General features: G+C 26.2%; 2 protein-coding genes across 2 annotated transcripts in view; one reads left to right on the top strand and one right to left on the bottom strand.

Moving 5' to 3' along the window:
• Nucleotides 1-11125, bottom strand: part of pelo (pelota mRNA surveillance and ribosome rescue factor) — a 26266-nt gene extending 15141 nt beyond the window's left edge. The window contains exons 1-5 of the mRNA XM_087157508.1: nucleotides 10870-11125; nucleotides 7569-7661; nucleotides 3965-4115; nucleotides 3790-3880; nucleotides 453-616 (exon numbers count right to left, since the gene is read on the bottom strand). Coding sequence (XP_087013634.1) covers nucleotides 453-616; nucleotides 3790-3880; nucleotides 3965-4115; nucleotides 7569-7661; nucleotides 10870-10910 — 540 coding nt within the window. The 5' untranslated portion in view covers nucleotides 10911-11125. The remainder of the gene's footprint in view (nucleotides 1-452; nucleotides 617-3789; nucleotides 3881-3964; nucleotides 4116-7568; nucleotides 7662-10869) is intronic.
• Nucleotides 11005-22596, top strand: part of LOC107455375 (26S proteasome regulatory subunit 6B) — a 19870-nt gene continuing 8278 nt past the window's right edge. Inside the window, exons 1-5 of the mRNA XM_043045391.3 lie at nucleotides 11005-11320; nucleotides 14658-14750; nucleotides 17580-17766; nucleotides 18344-18490; nucleotides 21542-21745. Coding sequence (XP_042901325.1) covers nucleotides 11288-11320; nucleotides 14658-14750; nucleotides 17580-17766; nucleotides 18344-18490; nucleotides 21542-21745 — 664 coding nt within the window. The 5' untranslated portion in view covers nucleotides 11005-11287. The remainder of the gene's footprint in view (nucleotides 11321-14657; nucleotides 14751-17579; nucleotides 17767-18343; nucleotides 18491-21541; nucleotides 21746-22596) is intronic.

The following is a 22596-nucleotide window of genomic DNA, read 5'->3' on the forward strand; positions in this document are numbered from 1 at the left end:
AAAAATAAAGTTCTTAAATTTACAACATCGAAAATGGAAAATAATAATTTTTACATAATAAAACAGAATTTAACGTATAGCAAATATAGCACACAATGTGAATTTTGCAATCTAAAATTTTTTTCATCAATATTTATTACTCAAAACAATAAAATGAAATATAAAATATTAGAAAACACAGTCAATACAGGAGAAATAATGAAGTTTTAATAAAACTAAACACAACAAACAAAGTTCTTAAATTTACAACATCGAAAATGGAAAATAATAATTTTTACATAATAAAAAAGAATTTAACGTATAGCAAATATAGCACACAATGTGAATTTTGCAATCTAAAATTTTTTTCATCAATATTTATTACTCAAAACAATAAAATGAAATATAAAATATTAGAAAACACAGTCAATACAGGAGAAATAATGAAGTTTTAATAAAACTAAACACGATACCTTATCATGTTGTGCACACATGCCTTTTCGTTTACGAGGAATATTTACATCAATTTTGGCACGGACCAGAGTCATATTAGAAGTAACTAAACATACATGAGCAAGACCTTCTTGCATAACAACAGCAGCAAGGTCTGCATGTTGGGCAGGATCACAAGCCATTTCTGAAAATAAATAAATAAAATATATATTCAATGAATAACATACTTAAAATTTTATTTCAAAATCTTGAAACATATATATAAATTTGCTAGAATTAGTTGGATAATATGAATGCCATTTTATTGGATATTGACAAACTTCAAAGTTGACTTAAGCAAGTAAAAAAAATAATCTTAAAATGGTGGATTTTAAAGACAAAATTAACTCTATAAAATTTCAGAAATATAAATTTTTTAAATATATATCTAAGATATCTGATTTTCTGAGATTTTTTTTCCTTTTTTTGAATTCAAGAGATTGGAACAAAAAACAATATATTTTTTTATTAGAATTTTTTTCTTCATATTTAGCAATAAAAATTAGAGCCATTGAATCCGGGTGAGTTTTCATGCTACCTTTTTGCTAGAGTGATTAAATCCAGCATTGTCCATTAAAATAAAACTTATAAAAGGAAAGAAAAATGTTTCACAAAGTCAAATTTAGGAACAGGAAAATAAGTTTAGTATTTATGAATTTTAGCTTCAGTTTAAATTTAATTTAACATATATCTCTAGCAACAAATTTACATTTGCCTCAATTGGGTTCAAAATTGGCTCAATATGGGCCTTGTATGACCATGCACAGAAGGACCAATATTGGCCTATATAAGATCAACATTGGCCGAATAATGAATATAAAACATCGGGTGAACCTGTCAGCTTTATAAAGGCCAAAATTGATTGTAAAGTAGTTGTAAAATAGCAGGGGAATCGAACGATTCTATACAGGACCAATATTGGAAAAATAACAGCCGTTTGAAGACTTATTGAGCCAAGATTTGTGAATATAGGTCATAGTTGTTTTGGTGCTAGGGATACTACATATTTTTATGCATTATGAGTGAAAACAATAAAAAATGATAATACAGATAGATTCAGTTTAAAACTAAAAACCAGACCACAGATCTACTCATATTCTTAAAATAATTTTTTTAAAAAAGAATTGTTTTTATCAGAAAAATACTCCACATTTTAAAAAATAGTTTAAGAAATTATAGAAGCACTAATAAATAAAAACTGCAAGCAAAATTATCATTAGTCTATAAATAAAATTAAAAAAAAAACATTAAAAATAATTAAAAAACAACAACACAGTTTTAGATCAAACATATAATGAAATGATAAAACAACAATCAAGGGATGAAATTTGAAATTACAATTTAATTACAGTTTCATTAAAATATATATTTAAAGCAATAGTAACATAATGCATCATCATGTTAAGAAACTTTTTACAGTTATTGATATAATAACATAATTTTATAATAATAACTAACTACATAAACAGATATGCATACTATACAGAAACACACAAATAGCGTTTATGGAAAATTTTTTAGTATTACTCATTATAAAAAGTATAGCCAAGTATAAAGTAAAACAAAGAAATTCCATAACTGGTTTTCTATCTTTAGAAAACTGCTAAATTTAAAGAAATGTATGTTGGTATGTAAAATAATCAATATAAAAATTATAATATGTTTTACAAATCACAATAAAATAATAATTTATAAAAAATATTATATGTTTTAAAAATCAGAGATTTTTGACTAAATTTCCTCAAAATTAGGTGGAAACGACAGGGTCTACAGGAATGGATAAATTTCTTGCAGAAATTTTTTTAATTGTGAACAGTTTGTAAATGTAGGTTCAGGTGGGGGAAAGTGGGTATAAAATCTAGTTTTTTTTAAAAAGAAGGTTCTAAAATGAAACCATTAAATTTATTTCATTGAAAATTTTGATGCATTTTACATTTGAAGCATAACTTATCGATTTTGTTTGTTGTTTTCTTACAGTAAGGCATTCAAAAGAACATATTTTGATATACCAACTTTACCCTAGAGTGGCGTAAAGTTTTTATTTCTATAATTAGTATATATTTCTCTACAAAACAAATGTAAATATTGTTTTAAAAATACTCTTAAATAAATGCATGATTATATTGAAAAAAAATAAATGTTGAAAAATTGTTTTTTTCCTATTAATTATTAAATTAAAGGATTAATGCTCATGGCTATCAAAATAAGGCTTCACTTCGGATGCATTATATTTTGCGGAACTCAACACAATTTCAACAGAAAGTACGGAAGCTGTAATAGTTTTTGGTTGATTTTAAATATAAATGAGAATGTAAAAATTTATATGTATAGTGACAATATAAAGTGTTTTTACTATTTATAGCAGACACATATCCTTATTCAATTTAGTTACTTTAAGGAAATTGTTTTGTTTGCAATGAAAAAACTGTCATATGAAAGCAGAAACTTACGAGAAAACACATCTATGTCTTTAACTATGCTCACAAAGTTGTACCATTATGCTATTTTGGTAATTTTTTGTAAATTGTTTAGCATGTATTCTAAAAGTGATTTTGTTACCCTCATCATTCTTCTCTTTGAAAAATAAAATTTAAAATAAATGTTGCTTTCAGTGTTAAAATTACTACAGAGAATCAAAAGAGTAAACTATTCTTTATCATTTAAATATAAAATATAGAGCGTTAGATACTTTCGAAAACTAACACAAAAGTAAAAAAAAAAATCCCCAACATTGAGCTAAGCCTAAATATATACTCACTTTACCCCACCTTAAAAAATATTTCATAATAAATAGTTTCTTAAATTTAAATTAAATCAATAGATTAAATTCATTCTTAAATTTCTATGTAGATCTGTTTTTTAGATGTTCTTCCAACAGACTGAACTAAAATTAATAGCTTTTGCCAGTTTTTTATTGATATTAGAAAGTTTATAAACAGTTTAAACTAACATACTAGTTTGTAAAAATTAAATATTTTCTTTTTTTATCAGTTCTTAAAACTTAAATAAAAGTGCTTCCCACAATCTCAGTAAATGTCTCTAAAAATAATAAACAAACTATCTCAATTTAAATGCAGAGAATAGAAAAGGTTTTTTTTAATATGTACCCACCTGACCCTGTAGAAATATTTTTTTTTTTTTATCTACACAGATAATTAAGTAAAGCAGAAAAATGAGATAAGAAAATTGACTGAAGAAAATTTTATCATTGACATAAAATAAAAAAAGACCCACATTACAACAACATTATAAAATCATATATATTATACAACAATATACATAATCAATGAATTACATAAAAAAACTTGACTATCTTACCAATTCTTTCGAGTGCAACGCTATCCCAACATGATTTTGCGAGGGTAAATTTTCGATTGAGTTCCAAATCAATAGTATGATATGCACCCATCTAATTATTAGTTAAAGAAAAAAAAATTAAACTCAAAATATTTACGATAGAAATTGAACATATATATTCGTATGCAGCACTTACTTTTACAAATTGATTTTCTTGTATATTTCGTCCTTTAACTCTAAGCATGCAAGCTTGTGTGTCAAAATCAACATCTTCTACTCTTATAGTAAGAGTAGTTCTTATTCTATTACTTCCGGTACTTCCAGTAGCTGATTCAGTAGTCACTTTTCTACAAGAATAATATTTTAAGAAAAAAAGTAATACATATAAAAGATTAACATAAAAGAAATACTTTTTAAAATAATATTGTAAGAACTTTCTTGAATTTTATTCCTGATTTTACTAATTGCGATGATATTATGATTTTTTAGACACCCAAGATATTTTTATATATCTGAGATACATTTTCAGAAAATTTACCACTCTAAGATTGTTTTTTCTCTAAGCTCAAGTCAACTATGAAGTTACTTTCTGAGTGTTTGTGACTAACTGAGAAACTATATTTTTAAAACTTTGACATTAAAAGAAAATCTTTAAGATCACAAGTTAACTTAAACATTATATACAGAATATTTACTGACTGTGAAATACCACACTGAATATAAACTAATATAATATTTTTTAAATAGTTTTTTTTATCTACTAAAACTAAAGTAAAGAGTAAATAAATATTTCAGAAAAATAATATTTTCATTGTGCTAAGAGTAAAATGAACACTGAAGTAGCTTAACTTTTAATTAGCTGTCATACCACTAGAGCTCAGGATAGGGATAGCTAGGAGCTCTAGCTCTCACCAGACACAAGTTCTTTAACTAAAAGTAGCTTACACAAAAGTTTCATTACTTGCAAGTTAAACAAGTGTACAAAAAAATATTTGGTTTTCGTAAATAAGTACCGTCATGTGGGGCTACTTTCTGCAAATTCGAATTTGGCACTTTTCAAGTGCTGCTATTTAGTATTGTTTTTTTCTTGTTAAAAATGTGTGGAATTTGAAGATAGAAGTCTCCTCTATTACTACAAAATTTTTTCGAATTTTAAAACAATCTCAGAGTGTGTTTTGTTTATCCAATGTCAACAACTTTCCGAGAACGTCGGACGTCGAAAAGTGTGCTTGGAAACTTTAGCTGTGAAATACAAAGACGTTGATAAAACAATTGTCGTAAGTGTGAAATTTTTTATTTATATATTAATAAACAATTATATCATGTTAGCGTTAAAAAAATTTAAAATTAATAACAAATAAACGGAAAATGAAAAAAAATGCACTGTGGGGCTACTTTGTGCAAAATGTAATTCGTTTTTTTTCCGACATAAATTGTCAGATGTTATAAAAAAAATACCTGGAATGAGAAACTACCGTGATTACACTTTAGAAAAGCTGCAACAATGTTTGCAAGCAGTTGCTGGTGGTATGTCGATTGCAGAAGCTTCTCGGAAGTGCAAAATCCACAGAAATACTATCTCTAATAAAATTCACAAGAAACACGTGAAACATGCGGGTAAACTATTATTTTTCCTCTACAAAGATTTTTCTAATGAATTAATCAAACGATTTAACACATAAAAATATATTTTATAGGACATCAGGTGATTTTGACAGGAACTGAAGAGCAAGTTCTGTCATGTTCATTCAAGCATGTTATGTTCAAATTTATCAATATAATAAAAGTGAATGAATATGTAATAATTATTATTTTTGAAATTTCATCCATTTCAATGTTCAAAAATGTATATGGTTTCCTTTTGTTTGAACTCAAATGTTTTGAAATAAACATTCTTTTTCAGAAAAAATTCTTTGTAAAAAATGTTTTTTTAACGCTGAAAATTATTTTCAAACTGATATCTTTACATATCTTGATGTTTTTGTTATTAAAGATGTCAACAATTAACTTTTTTAACAATTTTAGATCAATATTTTACTAAAAACATGATTATTAAACTGAATTCCTATCACTGCACAAAGTAGCCCACTTGGGGGCTACTTTGTACAAGGTATGTTTTCACTTATTATTTGTAAATATTACATACAAATAATGCCAATATTGATCAAATTCACTCATATGAGTACAGTTATGAATATAATATTGATAAATTTTACTAAAGTTTGAATTAACATAGTTATTTTACATGTCAAAGTTCAAAAACTGCGAAATCCTGCACAAAGTAGCCCCACATGACGGTAACAAAAATGCTAAAAATACTAAGTATAAAAAATTAAGAAACATTAAATCTCATGATCTGAAAATTGGCAATCGCTAATAATAATAATAATATATATATATATTTAATATGATTTTTTTCTTAAGTTTTGACTGTTATTAGACATTTTGGAGTGGGATTTAAAAAAATGGAATAGGTCTCAGTTTTTTGATTTTTTTCACAAAAAAAAAAAAAAAAAAACATTTTAAGAGCTTCTGTTTATGATAAGTAGTTTCTGTTTATGATATGATCCAGGTGATTCTGAACAGGGTGATTCTGAAAAGATGGGCAAAATTTTAGGAAGTGATAGTACATACCCAAGCAAACAATTTTTATCAAAGAATGCATGGTCGAAAACAAAACGCAAAACCGCTAGAAGGTGTCAAAGTTTATGTTCTTATATGAGGCAAAAACACACATAGAACGATGAAGTTAAGTTATAAAAGCAAATTTAATGGCATGTGATTACAATAAGTGTTCAAAACAGTGGCCGGCAGCTACTATGCACGCAGTACAACTGTAAAGAAAAGATAGACGAACATTCAGAAACACATCAGGCATATCACGAACTTTCCCTGCAGCGGCTGAAAGCTTGGTGACAAGTAACGCAGCGCAGTAACTCGCAACAGGAATGGAGCTTTCACGTTTGCATCAAACAACTTTCCAAATGCGCCAGCACCTTTGCGTTTTGTTTACGACCATGTATTCTTTGATAAAAATTGTTTGCTTGGGTGTGTACTATCACTTCTTAAAATTTTGCCCATCTTTTTAGAATCACCCTGTATAATTATGATGGAAAAATTAATAAAAATAAACCTTAATATATTTGAAACTATATCATTGCTAAGAAAATTTTTTCATAATAAAGCATTAAACAAGTGCAAAACAGACCTAAAATAAACAAAGTAAAAACAGTTATATCCTTTTCTTTACATGCCTTACATTTTAATAGCATATTCCCAAAAATTTTGATATGGAATAACTTAACTTTACCATTGCTATCGACCATTTTTTATTACTTAAAAAAAAATTTGCTTGATATAAGTAGAAATGAATTTTTCTTTAACAGTCACACAATACTTTTCTTTTAATACTCACTTGTTAGTACTCTAAGTTTTAGAAATATATTTGCAATACATAAAAAAAAAATATTGTTAAGAAAAATATGTTTCAAAACTAGGAATTGGAAGGATTTTATTATCTTCATGAAGTGAAAAAAATTGAAGATAATAGATATGTTTTTTAAAAATAGATTTTGGTAAAACGTTTTAGCAAAAAAGCACACACTTATTTCATTCAAACTTTAAGATAACATTAAAACATTTTGCTTAAAATTCTGCAAAAGCTGAAACTTGCGTGCATGAAATTATGTGCATGATTCAAACAACTGTGCACACATTTTACTTACATTTTTTAAAATCTGATACCCTAAAAACGTAAAATAAATTAAAAACAATATGTAAATTGCATTTAAGATAATTACCTTATTGTAGTACTTTTTAAGTTGTCTCCTTCAGCAATAAGATTATAGGCATGCCACATATCTTCTGCTTCTTCTGGCATGAGAGTCACTGACCTGTATTAGAACATAAAAATTTTAAGCTAGCAGTGTTAAGAATAACCATGAAACACAATATAAAAACACGATATAAAAATTAATAACAAGTACTACAACAGGGTTCCCACTCAATTTCAGAAAAAAAAAAACTCCCTGACTTTTCCAGGTAAAATTTCAATGGGAATCAAGAACATATTTTCCTTAGAAAACTTTATTATTTTATTTGTGATGTGAAATATTAGACTTTCTGTGTGAAAAAAAATTCATTAAATAAGGATGGGAATATTTCAATTTGACTAAAATGTGAAATTTTTGCAAAAAATAAATGCAATGGATGTTAGAATTATTTAACTTGAATCTCAATAACTGATTACTGTTACGGACAATTTTGAGAGCAGTTATTTTCCAGGTATGATCTTGGAATGTTCCAGGTTCTTGTAAGAAAATTGAAACTTTCCCTGACTATTCCCTGGTTTCTAAAGTTAAAATAAAATTTCTGACAATTCCAAGTTTCTCCCATTCTCCCTGATCTGTGGAAACCCCATATAAATTTTAGTAGTATTTGTTATTTTAATTTTTTGCATCAAAACCTAGTCTTAAAAGTTTTTTTTAATCCATAACTCATTTAGCAATCTCAAGTTGATATTTTTTGTTTAGAATATACTAACAAAGATTTTAAAATCAAAGCTGTTTAATTATACTAGGGACTAATAGCATTTAATAGTTCAAAAAGTTGTACCATTGTGCTATTTTAGTAATTGTATAGCATGTATGCTAAATGTGATTTTGTTATCCCTCCCCTCCCCATAATTTTTCTCTTTGAAAAATAAAATTTAAAACAAATGTTGTTTTCAGTGTAAAAATTACTATACATAATCATCATTTATGTTTCATTTATTAACTAGTTTACTGTATCACATTAAATTCACACAATTGCCAACATAGATAGGAAAAAAATCCAGTAAATTTTACAAAATAATATAAATTCCATGATAAATATAGCAAAATGTACTAAATATTTTACACATAGGGAATTTCAGAGATTTTTACAGTCATCAAAATAGAAAAACTGTAATATTTTGCAGTTATGATTAACATTAAAAGAAAGTGAAATGTTATGTCTTATGTTTAATCACAATTTTTAATAGTAATAAGCATTTGACTCATCAAAAATAGCTAAAAGAATTTTATAAATTAGGCTAGCTTCATTATGTATTAGTGATAACTATATAACATTCAAGAAGCAATAATCTGTGCCAAAATTCTATTTTAAAAGCGAATTCTTTGGAAACTTTACTAAAATGAACAAGAGCCAGAATTTTTACTAAGCCAGTAGACCAGGAGAAACTCACAAAATCCAGTAGTCTACTGGAAAAACCAGTAGAGTTGGCAGCTATAAATTTTAAATCAATGATTTCGATACTTGTTTCCTAAATTTTCTAACAAAAGGGATATATTGCATATTTGGCATAGGTGGACAACAGACATGAATAATATATATGAATGCGTGAATTTCATTTGCAGAAAATTTTTCACTATTGTGGAAAACTTTTTGGTATTGTAATCATCATAAAAAAATTCTTTTACGGAGTCTATATCATCTCTTTTCTACTCAGCAGTCAATATTTATTTTTTACTATTATACAGTAAAATAAATAGTGCAAAAAAGCAACTGATTCTTATAAAAACATTTATCAAATATTAGCAATGAAAAATGCTTGAGACTTCGAAAGCTGAAGGTAAGTCAATAACTAGTTAGATATGTTCAAATTCAAAAAACTGCTACATTACAGGAAATATATCATAGTATGCATAATAAGCAATATAGAGTTTTATAAAACTTAAAACGCTTATGAATTTTGAACAAATTTTATTTTGCGACAAAAGGGTCGAAATTAGTTGCAAGAGTCAATAAATAGCTTGCAGAAGTTGTGTTTTTTCAGGTTTCTACTTTTATCTAAGTCTAGCGAACAGCCTCTTTTAATACATGTCAGTAAAAATAATATTACCAAAATAAGAATAAATAAGGATTTTTAGGTGAATGTTTTTCTTTAGCAATGTTACTCAAAATTATGGATAAAATGAAAGATAAAGCATCAGAAAACGGAAACCTTTTTTGAAAGTAGAAACTTTGTCCACTATTGTTTAATTTTATTAATCTATTAGTGCTTAGACTATCTATGTTCATTTTATTAATCCAAAAAAAAAAATGTCTGTCCCTTAAGGTTAATCTATTCCTATGTCGGATTATAAATATATGCATGGTTGAAGTTCTATTCTTGTTGGATGTAGGAATCAGATCAGGAAAATAACTTGTTTTGAACAAAAAGGAAGGTAATGTGCAAAGCTAAATATATTGCAACCATTGTGCTATTAGTCACAGAATAGTGAAGCCTTAACTTTGACGTACATGGGGCACAACAGACTGTTGAGGAAATACTTTAATAAAATAGCACTGACAAACACCTTGAAGTTGAATAGATAAAAGCAATTTGCAGTTTGAAATGTTAGGTAGTTTCAGTAGGAGAATTATATTAAAACATTTACGGGTGATGAATATCAGTAAACGTTATTCCTACGTCAATCAATGTTCTGATATATGACATAGAAACATATATTTTGGGAAAAAAATGTATTATTATCTGTTGCATTAACATTACTCGCCAATAATTAAATGTATTTTAAACCTGCAATAAAAAATAAAAAAAACATGTAGAGGTTTGTGCTGGGATGGCTGTGAGAAATACCATTCATTTCTTTCCAGTTTTTTACAAGACTTTCCTTAAGTTGCCAAGACTTTTTTGGCATAGGGCATTTCCTATTTTTGAACTCCAACACAACTTATTGAATATAATAAAATGTGAAACGACATCAGCAAACAATAGGGCTTCAACTAGTTTTTTTGTGGTATCACATTTTTAAACATCTGCCTTATTAAAAATGTATAATAAATAAAGATTTCGATGATCTCGTTTATTATGAAAATCTCCTTTTTCATTCTGAATTCGCTGTCATGGTAATATAAGGCTGAAAATAAATAGTTCACGAGAGATACTTTAAACAAGGAAAACAAATAGTTATTTATGCCATTTTATCCGTAAATATGATTAGATTATTTTCTTAAAGTAGTATTAACAAATACACTTAAAGAATACATTTTTCATTGACCTAATCATTAAAACAAATATAGCAGATAAAAACAAAATCATGTCTTAATATAACATACCCACTTCCATCTCTTTCTATGAATTTATGAAAAAGTTTCATTTTGTAATAATTTTTATATTAACATAAATCAAATGATTGTAACATTTATGCTATATCTTACAACTATAGATCTTAGCACAAACGTAAACAAATGACATTTCCAAGATTTTTTTAACAGTTACAGTCACAAATAAAAAAGTTCCTTTATTAAATCAAAGACTAGTTTTTCTCATTTATGATCCAGTCATTTGATTTTCATGGCATAAAATTGCAGCAAAGGAAATGCACCATTAGTATTTGTCAGCAGAAATATCTTGTCAGTATGGTTACAGCTAAACTTCTGCATGATTCATCTTAAATGAAATTTTCGTTTATGTTTTTATTTTGTAAACTACCGTCATTAAGAATTAAAAATAAAGTAGTTTTTTGTCAATAAAATGGAAGAAATCGGCATTACTGTAATCGAAAAGGTATCTTTTAAGGTTTTTAATGCAGTTCTAATAATACTTCTTCTGTGTCTCTTTTTACATTGTATTATTTTCTCAGATCCAAGCAAAGCGTATCATTTAACTTTTGTAATATTTAAATGGAATATTTTTTGCGAGTATTTTTTCCTAATTTCTTCAACAAGTTTCAAGCATGCGTTTTAATATCTATCTATCTATGTATATATAGATAGATATTATTCTCACTTATGTATTTGTTGATATGAATTTTTTGTTAAATGAAGCTATATTAGTAAGCTAAGTACTCATGTAAATTTTTCTATTATTGAGTGAGAAAAATGATTTCATGTTGTGATTGCTAATTTTTAAATTTGCTTTAATGACTTAATGTTAACTCTGTCTTATTGTGAAATATTCAAGTGAAACCTAAGTATTTGCAAGTTAGTAAGCAGTAGTACTGCAAGTAAAACGTCTATTGGTAGTTTTACCTAATCAATTGTGAATTGTTAAGATTTTTTATCGATATCTTCGAAAAAATGGTTTATCAATGTTTTATGGCTTCTGAGAAACTTGAAAGAAAAAAAAATTTGCGGAAAGGGACCTACTTGAAATTTACACACTGGGAAAACCACAACATAAATATATTTAAATTTTTGCTAGTTAGGAAGTTCTTTTATGAAGGTAATGACCGCTAACATATCGCCGTATTGTATAAAAGCAAAGTCCTTTTTCTCTCAAAATTCTTATACTAGCCTTCTTATTTAATGTGATATCAATGCATAAGTAGTGTTTTTATTGAGAGTAAAACTTTGCTGCTTTTCAATTACCCAAACGTAAGAATATTAATTGATATTTGTAAATTTTTTTTTAATTTAATTTTTATATGTTTAAATTAAAAGGCACTTACATATTAACGCCACCGCAGCTATAGATTTGGCGGTTTTTTAGTGTCGCCAATCTGCACCTAAAATTTTTGTGAGAAATCACGAAATAAAACACTTTATTTAAAATCAAAACACTTTCAAAATTCAACACACTTTATTTAAAATGAATGTAGTCAATCTGATTTCGGTGCAAAATGGGCCAATATAGAGTTTAACATAGATTCAAAGCAGTCTATTTTCTTTCACCTGATGCTGTCGCCATATGAACTCTAATAAATAAGATTCCAAATGATGTCCTGTTGTCCCCCTATGTCTCTTCTCTTGTTCCTCCATTTTTGCACTGCCCCACATTCTCTCAGCTGTTTGTGTATGAACTCCTGTATCAGGATCAAATCTGCTGCGGTGGCGTTAGTATGTAAGTACTGTATAAAAAATAAAATAGCTAAAATAAATAAATATTGTCAGGACTAGGGTGACCTGGGATAATTATTGATCAAAAAATGCAAACATCTATTTTGTGAAAAAACTATTCAAGATAGAATTTTAATATTTGCTGGAAGTTTGAAGCTATATGAGATGAGTCCTATTCTACCCTCTTTTGTTTGAAAATCTAATTAGAATTTAAAAGATCTTAACTTTTTAGTGATCAGGAATTACCCCTTCTCTTGATCATTTCCGTGGTAATTCTTGATCATTTCTGAGGTAATTACTGATCACCAGTTTTTATAGTAAATGGGCTGTTTAAAAATAATTTTACAATGGTAATTAACAAATAAGACATTAAGATCAAACAAATAAACCAAAAAGATATGTTTAAGCTGCTAATAAAACGTGTTATTTTTAAGCAGGAATAAAGATTAACTCTTCAGCTCTGGCAGCAGCTCTCACACTAAAATTTTCATTTTCAATCATTAAAAGAAATTCACTATTTTTGCTTTCTAGAAGCTTAGTATCCTTTTTAGGCTTATAATTTCTCACCATATTTATTTTAGGTTAATTTATCAACTTAAAAATTATTCTAACAATGTACACTCACATAAAATTAAGATAGAAGCAAGGTAAGACAGAAATGGTGCATATCAGAGCACATTTGTCTTGTATACAGTTAAAAACAAATTTTGTGATTATAGTTAAAATATATTTTATAGTTGTTACACTTAATAAATATGAACTGTTATTTAAGAAAAGAAAATTAACTATTTATTAGCTATTTTTTAAACTATTTATAAGAAGAAATGACAATGATCAGGAATTACCCCAGTGATCAATAATTACCCCATCTGTAGGGGGAAACATTTGATATAGTTTCCTATAATCAATTATAATGTTTACAGTAGATGTGAAACAATTAAACAAAAGCTTACACTATTTTTATATCAAAGAAAAAGAAAGTAACTCAAAATATTTATTATTAAGAGAAGGAATTTAGGAACTTTAAGGAATAGCTTCATATTCAAACATAGAATAATACCCAAATTTCAACTGGATTTTTAGTAAAATATAGTTCAAAATGTATAAATTCAATACTTTTTATAAAAAGTTAAAAATTGTAATGAACGCTTTGCATTCGTACGTCTACTTTCAGCCACAAAAGCATTTTTACCTTTCCAGTCATATATCCGCTCTCAGCTATCAAAGTTTTTTTTTTTTACCTCTACAGTCGTACGCCTGCTATAACAGTAAAGAACATATAATAGTAAACAACATATATAATTCTAAATAATATTTTACCAATTCTCTTCAAGAATAGTACCTTTTTTATCGTTCAATGTATTAAATTTGTCAAAAAAAATTTCCGACAAGTAGAACAACTAATCATAAACTTAATATGACCCAATAGGATTAAAATTACTGAATTTCTTTAAAAACAATTCACATAATTGACAAAAGAACAATAAATGATATAAACAACATTTGAAGTAAGTATATCTTTGCAGAAATGTGCACATTTTGAAACCCATCTTTGAAATGGAAAATACAGAAAGCAGTTTAAAAGATACCTACTTATTTTGTTAGATTAAACAAAAAACTATTATTAACTAAATGTAGTTATACTTTAGTAAAGTGTACAAGCTTTCTTGTCCATGTCTCAAATTTAAAAAAAAATAATTTTTTTAAAATAAAACTTAGGTGATCATTATTTACCCCAGAAACAGAGTGATCGTGAATTACCCCGGGTCACCCTATATTATATGCTCCTGGCTAACCAAAAAATAGCAAAACTTCATTATATTTAAACTTCATTTAAATGAATATTTATGCTTTGATAAAAATTTTGAATTTTTTTTATAATAAATTGATAATAATGTAGAATTTTAAGGAACTTTAGAAACTCTGGTAATAGAAAGAAATTTAGAAAAAATTATGCGGGATTAAAGAGTAGTTTAAGTTTTGTAATTAACAAGGAATTCATCTTTTCACATACATTTTTCGAAGTTATCATATAACAAGTATTAAAGATAGTTTATTTATTTTAGGAAGATATTATTGGTGATCAGAAACATTCAGGACATATTACTGCTCCATCCCCTGATGATTTTGATATTGATGATTTGTACACAAAGTACAAGGTATGAATTTATCACGATTTATTTTTAATTAAAAAAAAAGTTGTTTCAATTTCCATTTTTATACTTAATATAATTTGACTGAATGATTCTTGTTTACTATTCTAATGATTGATTGTGGTTTGATCATTTATTATCATAAAAGCAAATAATAATTTTTTAGCATTTTGAATGTTCATTAGTTTTTTATTTAAAAATTTAAAGATATGGATAAATATGTTTGTAGAGACCTAACCTTTTCAAGAAGGTCTTATCATAAGAAATGTCACAATACATGCAATGCAAATAATCAATATATACTTTCCAAGAAGCTTAATGGAAACAGAAACTTCTGTCTGTGTAAATACACATTGGCAAAGAATTCTGTGTATAATGAATAATGATGCTGATAGTTGCTTATTACATCTTTTAATCATTTTTAATGTTTCCTCTCTCTTTTTTTTTCATAATTTGATAAATAAATAAAAAGAAATGTTTTAACATTAAACACTTTTTGTAATTTTAAGTGTTTTAATCTTTTCATATCATCTCTAGTTGATAACTATTGAAAGGAAAACATTTTACTAACAGAAGGATAAAAACTTTTTTCCCCTTATATGTTATTTAATATAATTAAAATTATTATTTTTTAATTTCTTTTGCTAGCAACAAGTCTTTGCTATCAATTATTTCTGAAATTTAATTATATTTGCTATGTAGTGTGATATTTTACCTTCATTAGGTATGTTTTTTTCTCTTCAGCTGAGAGACCAGAAACTAAGTTATATTTATATTTCTTTAATATTAAATTAAAACTGAATTTTTTTTTCATTTAAAAAGTTACAGGAATAAATTTTGAGGAACAAAACTTTATTCTTTTTTTCTTGCCATACTGAGGAAACACCATTTAAATTTTTTGAAAGTTATATATAGTATGTTATATAGTATAAAATGTTTGTTTTGCCTTAAAATATAAATTACTTGATAAAATTGCAAAGTATAGCTATCATAGATTTTAAGATCAAGTGTTTTTCAAAAAATGTATGGATATTTAACACCAATTTTGCAATATGTGCCTCACAAATATATTTTAAATAGTCAGGATTAGTTTTAAAAGTAAGAAAAAAAATAATATACCTTTTTATTTTTAAAATCTGGCTAATGAAAATTTCCTTGTTGACTCCCCTCTTTTTTTTTATTTAGCCAGTCACAGATAGTTACTTATACCCTCATGAGCAGAATATTTTCAAATGTTCCGCAACAGGACTTATTAATTTATACAAATGTTCTGCAAGCAATCACAGCAAAAAAAAAGTCAACTCTTTGTTAAAATACTATATTTTAATTTATTTAAATAAAGGATCATATTCAGATACACTACATTATTTTTTAAACCAAGTCAAACAATCTTGATTTGTTACTTTTTCAATCACTTTTGAAGTACAAAATTTTGTTGATGATGATGAATTATTAATAAAATGCCTATTATATGAAGGTCCGAACTTTAAAAAAAAGGGCTGCCTTAAAAATCTTTCGAAGAGACAAGTGCCCAGATAGTGCACCATTTGCAAATACAAACATTCGCTGGTCCGTTGTTCCAAAAACTTCTTCATCTCCATCGCAAGCATTTGGTCTTTTAGAAGCAATTCTGTCAATCGTGGATCCCGACGATTCACAAACTGCTTCTGAAATGGGAATGGAAAATATAAAAGTCATGAACTTTATGAAATTGGAAATCTCTGAATTTAATTCTTTTACGGCTTGCTTTAGAAGCTCTCTTGATAAAAATGGTGATCGATTTCTCCTGCTGTCTACTAAAACTGATACACCCATTTTATAAAAATGTAATTAATGAATTAGCCAAAAGCTAATTCATTAATTTCCTTTAAACCTTCAGGTCATTATGGTCTACAGAAGAAAATATGAGATTAGGGTTGGGGATTGTTCTGCAAGACTACCGGACGCAGGAGGGGGGGGGGATTTGCAGAAAAGTGCTGTTACTTATTCAAGATACAAATTGTTCTGCGGGAGGACTTCGTTTGGTCTGCGATGTACGTCACAGTTTTAGGCACTTTCTGCTTCTGGGCTTATTCCATATGTCCTAACATTTAAAAATCAGATATAGATTCTGTCAGGGTTGGAGTTTTTGCCGGCAAAAAGGGTTTTTTGCCAGGACAGTGGCAAAAACTGGTAAAAACCGGCAAAAACCAAATTATCTAAATTGCTGATTAAATATTATTACAAAATACTTGAAACAAATTTAAATCAATCATAAGGAATAATAATTTTGATACATTACATGAAAAAATTATTTTTAGCATATTAATAATTAATATAAGGGTAATAATTTTTAAAAGATTGAAAGTTTTTGATCTCTTTTCATTTTAGAATTCTCAAATAAATGTTTTTTTACAAATAAATAAATATTATTATTTGTATAATATTATTATTTATTATAAAAAGTTATTATTTGTACAATAATTAACTACACATGTTGATAGGTATTTTATGCTTTAAATTATAGTTATATTAATTTAAAATAAGTTCATTTCACTGGAAAAAAGAGAATAATCTCAAATTTTCCAATCAATAATGTTTTAAACTACTAAAATGATATATTATTACATTATCATTTAATTATGGAATAATAATTTTGTTAATTTTTTTGTAATTATTTATATTCATGGTATATATTTCAATTTTAGGAATAATTTTGTATCAAAAATGTGTTTTTGTCCTCTCATTATCCTATGTGCAATATTTTTCCTTATCCCAAATATTTCATATTACTAATATTTACTTAATTTTTTTTTTTTTTTTTTGCAATTTGTAAGTTTTAATTTCTTTTTTTAGAAGTTGCAGAGGCAGTTAGAATTTTTAGAAGTACAAGAAGAGTATATTAAAGATGAACAGAAGAATTTGAAAAAGGAGTATCTGCATGCTCAAGAAGAAGTTAAACGAATTCAAAGTGTGCCCTTAGTTATTGGTCAATTCCTGGAAGCTGTTGATCCAAATACTGGAATAGTTGGGTCAACTACAGGTAATAAGAATATTAAAACATTTTTGGGTAAAACATTTTGTTGCGTTTTTGTTAAACATTCTATTTTGATGAGAGTATCAAGTTGTTTTTAAATAGCTTTGCTTTAGATGGAAAGTTATTTCTAATTACTTAAAAATTTATCTTATATTTGCATTTATATTGATTTTTATTATGACAGTGAATTTTTATATTTATTTTTCTTGTGGATGTTCTTTTTTTCTTTTTACAATGAAGATGGAATTAAAATCAAATAAATTTTATTATAATATTTGTTACTTTCAATTAGGTAATGTATATTGATTTCAAACAATGTTTAATAATTGTTTGTAATATTTCTCTTAATTTTATATATTTATAGCTTTAATAATTTGCAAATTCTATTGATTTTTTCATAAATTAGAAGCTCAACTGCTTCCCCTCAATTTTTCTAGTATAATTCAAATTTAATCAAAGTCTTAATCAATATTTTATTTTCAGTGATTTGATTTATACAGTTTATAATATGTGTTCATTTTAATAATATATTTGTTTGTATAATCTGATAATTATGTCGAAATTTTTTTAATACTTATTTTAGGATCCAATTATTATGTCCGTATTTTGTCTACCATTGACCGAGAACTGTTAAAACCTAGCTCAAGTGTAGCTTTACATAAGCATAGTAATGCTTTAGTTGATGTTCTTCCTCCTGAAGCTGATAGCAGCATATCTATGTTAAGAGCAGGTATTTGTTTTGACACAGTTGCTTATATTTATTTTATTATATTAAATCAACTTTAAGCTCTTATATTAGATGAAATGAAAGTTATTTGCAGTTCATTTTAATTATATTAGCTCATTTTTAGTTTTACATTGAAACTGTTGCATGATTGTTCATAATATTTTGTTACTTTCTATTTTAGCTATAAATTATTAATTGTTATGATTTTGGAAATGAAATTAAATCTATGTGTGTGATTAATATGTATCAAATTATGTAAAATTTCATTACTCCAATTCAAATTTGATTTGATAATAACTAGTGTAAACTAACCAGTGAAGGAACACTTAAGCTTTGCTTGTCTTTTAAAAAATCATATTAATTTCAAAATTCATAATTTTAGTTAAATTTCAGTGTCAACATATTTGTTACTAATTGCAAATTATGTAAAAAAAATTGTAGAGATCTTACATAATATTGTTTTAAAGTTTTGGAGGTTCAAATAACAAGTTGCAAGAAGATCAAATGAAGGAACAGCTCTTATCAGTGAATGAACACCCAGTAAAGGAACACTTAATTTTGGTTATTTTTTAATGCTCTTTATGAATTTATAAGCCATGCAAATATTTAAAAACAAACCTATTCTTGAAATTATAACATATAAATACTTGGAAAATGTTAACTTTTTTTTGTAATCATGAATTGAAAATTAAAGTGTCAACATATTAACACATATTGTTCATTCACTGGGAAATCTATGCCCAGTAAAGGAACATGCCTGTTCCCTCACTGGTTAGAAGTTGTTTTTAGTATTTTTAACATACTTTTGATGCGGAACACCACTAAAGGTACAAGAAAATTAAAGTTTATCTTTTATTTTCATTAACTTAGAAAAAAACCCAGTAAAGGAACACTTGTTCCTTCACTGGTTTTTCATCGTTTGGTGATCCAGTGAATTAACACCCCCTTATCTCAGTACTTTATTATGCTATGATGCTTAAAAAAAAAAAAAAAACGTAACTTCAATAACTGTATTTTGACTTCTCTTTTTCGCAGTGAGAAAAATAAAACTATTACATGCAATTAATTCCACTTCAAGCATATAAATACATACACTCGCCTTATAATTTTTTCAAAGAAACAAGGTGTTGCAGAGATAATCACAAATTCAAAAATTTTTCCAGAGAAGTCTATTTGACCAGGTAATCCAAAACATTGCTAGATAACTTCCTATTGTTCGGCAGTAAGCTATTGTTATCAATCAATCTAAAGAAAAACTTTCAAATTCTTATTTTAATCAATATATATGAAATGTTCCTTCACTGGGTAGTGTTCCTTCACTAGTTGGTTTACCCTACATTACAAATATTTATACTGTTACTTCTGACAAATTTTAACTATATGCATGTACTAAATTACTTTTCAGATTTTAATTTCGAACAAATATTAGTTTATTTTTATTAAAAAAATAAATGAACAAAAATAAAATGAAAATATATATCAATTAAATAAATTTATTATTATCTTTTTTAAAGAATTTAATTAAAAAAAATAATGGAGTTGAATAAAATGTAAATATATATCAATTAAATAAATTTATTATTATCTTTTTTAAAAAATTTAATTTAAAAAAAAAAATAATGGAGTTGAATCTTGCTTTTAGCTCATTTTAAACTATGTTTATGTTTTCTTTCTTCTAAAAGTGAGGTAAATATGTTTTTTAAAATTCATGTCTACTTTGTAACCTGTTTGAACTATTAGAATTAAAGGTAACTACTTTCTGTTTTCAATTACATTTAACTAACTTAATTTAATTATTTTGTTTTTTAAATTACCTTACATTTAATTTAAGAAGCAAAATAAACAATAATACAAAATTTTTTTAAAATTTTTTTTATTATTAGGAATGCATTTCATTTATAAAATAAGTCAGGTGTTAGAGTTTTTTCACCCTACCAAAATCTTAAAAAACTTTAGGAATGCAATTTGATTTATGTCTTATCAGTTTGATTAAAAATACTTGATTATTATGTTACTGAAATGTCGTGATATTAACAAACTTAATTTTACCAAGTATCTGACTTCTAAGACTTGACTTAATACCTACTCAATAAATGTAACTGTTTTGTTGAAGCAATTTTCAAATATTTAATTACGAAATCTTTTTTTTTTAACCTCTTGAAAATTATCTTAAGAAGAAGCTTGTATGTATTGAAATCAAAGCTTATATCTAATTCTCAAATTCTGAAGTGTTGCAGTTGCGCCTTTTTGGAGTTATAATTACTAAAGAATATTAAAACTATTTTTTTGATAGCACGTTATTAAAAATCATCTTCTGTAAAACATATAAGTTTTAAATAAATAATTTGTATTGTTATACTTGTTTGTTCTTTTTCTGGCTGATTAAGTTGGTGCTTTCTTGAGTATAAAAATTTCTTCTTCCCTTGCTATTCAATGAGGAAGACTGTTGGAAAATAAAAGCGTCATTTAAAGTCACAATTAGTTTGATGTGCGTAACCACGTTTTCAAAAAGCTTATATTTTTCATCAAGTATTTCTTAATATTATTTTCAGTTGAAGAGTTTCTGCAATTTTAACTAGATAATAGCGGACTGTTCAAAAAATTTTTTGACTGCATAGAATTTTTTTTGTTTTTACAAAAAATTACTCACCTGAATAATTTAAAAATGTCGCTCATCATTATATTGCCACAAATCCTTCATTTAAAGAAAATAAGTGATGCATTTCCAGGCATAGAGCAACAAAAATTAACATACAAAAGTAAGATTGTCATTTTTGTAAATATATTTGTAATTTTTCTCATTTGCGATATAAATTGTCATTTTTGTTAAAAAGGTGCACTAGAAGGCATCAATTTTTTAATTAAATTGTTTCTAACCTGAAACTTATTTTTTATTTTGCTTTATAATAACATTCATAAGGTATACTGCATATAATACATAATATACTGCTTTTTTATTAAAATTATTTAATTGTGCAGGGTTAATGACCTTTAATTTTTTTTTTTATTCTATTTTTTTATCATCAACAATCTAATATTTAATATTATTGATAGATGAAAAACCGAGTGAAACATATGCTGACATAGGAGGTTTGGATATACAAAAGCAAGAAATAAGAGAAGCAGTAGAATTGCCTTTGACACATTTTGAATTATATAAACAGATAGGTATTGATCCACCTCGTGGTGTTTTGATGTATGGTCCTCCTGGATGTGGAAAAACTATGTTAGCAAAAGCTGTTGCTCATCACACAACTGGTAAGCTTTACTGTTATGTGTTTTGTTAAATTGTTTTAAAACATATTAAAATTTTGTTTTAAAAGCTGATTTCAATCTTTATCTTCTGATCTAGGTGATTATAGCTTGCATTTCCATTTCAGGAGATTTTTAAATTTACTTTCAAAATTCCATTAAATCTGCTATGTGTGATGTCTATGTTAAAGTTATTTTTTTTAAATTATTCATTGTGATTTTAATATTTTTTTTCTCTGATCTTAATTTATATATCTTGAAATAATTATTTGAATTCTAAATAATTTTGATATGATTTTCTTTGGAATTTTTGTGAGTGCAGTAAAAATTTAGACGGCCACATTATTTTTAGAATATCTTAGTAAGTAAAGTTGATTTGAAGTAAAAAAAAAAAAAATGATTAAAATTATTTTCTAAATGTTTAAGGAACATAATATATTGATAACTTCATATTTACAGTAGCTAATAATTATTTTCTATTCCAAAATTTTGGGTTTCGGTCAATCTTCAAAAATTATGTCAAAAAGAGGTTTTGACATGATAATTAAGTCCATTTAAAACTGTCAATTGTCAAAAACTTGCTAAACCTGGCTGGATCTATTAATAACTCTTATAATTTATTGAATTTTGCATTAAAAAATGCATAAGAAACTGCCTAAATTATCAAGATGGAGATATCAGACACGTAAATAGTTATATATAAATAATTGTGCATTAAACCTTTATAGCTTTTCTAGCATCTAAATCATTAATTCTGTAGACTTGGTTCTGATCTCATTCAATTTAGTGTTAAAAAAAAGAACGAAAAACTATGTAGAATTATGCATTGTTTGGTTATGTAACAATGTCAAGTGGAT

Source organism: Parasteatoda tepidariorum, chromosome 2 (assembly GCF_982258835.1).
Source record: "Parasteatoda tepidariorum strain Cologne lab strain chromosome 2, Ptep-v5.0, whole genome shotgun sequence".
NCBI classification, from domain to species: domain Eukaryota; kingdom Metazoa; phylum Arthropoda; class Arachnida; order Araneae; family Theridiidae; genus Parasteatoda; species Parasteatoda tepidariorum.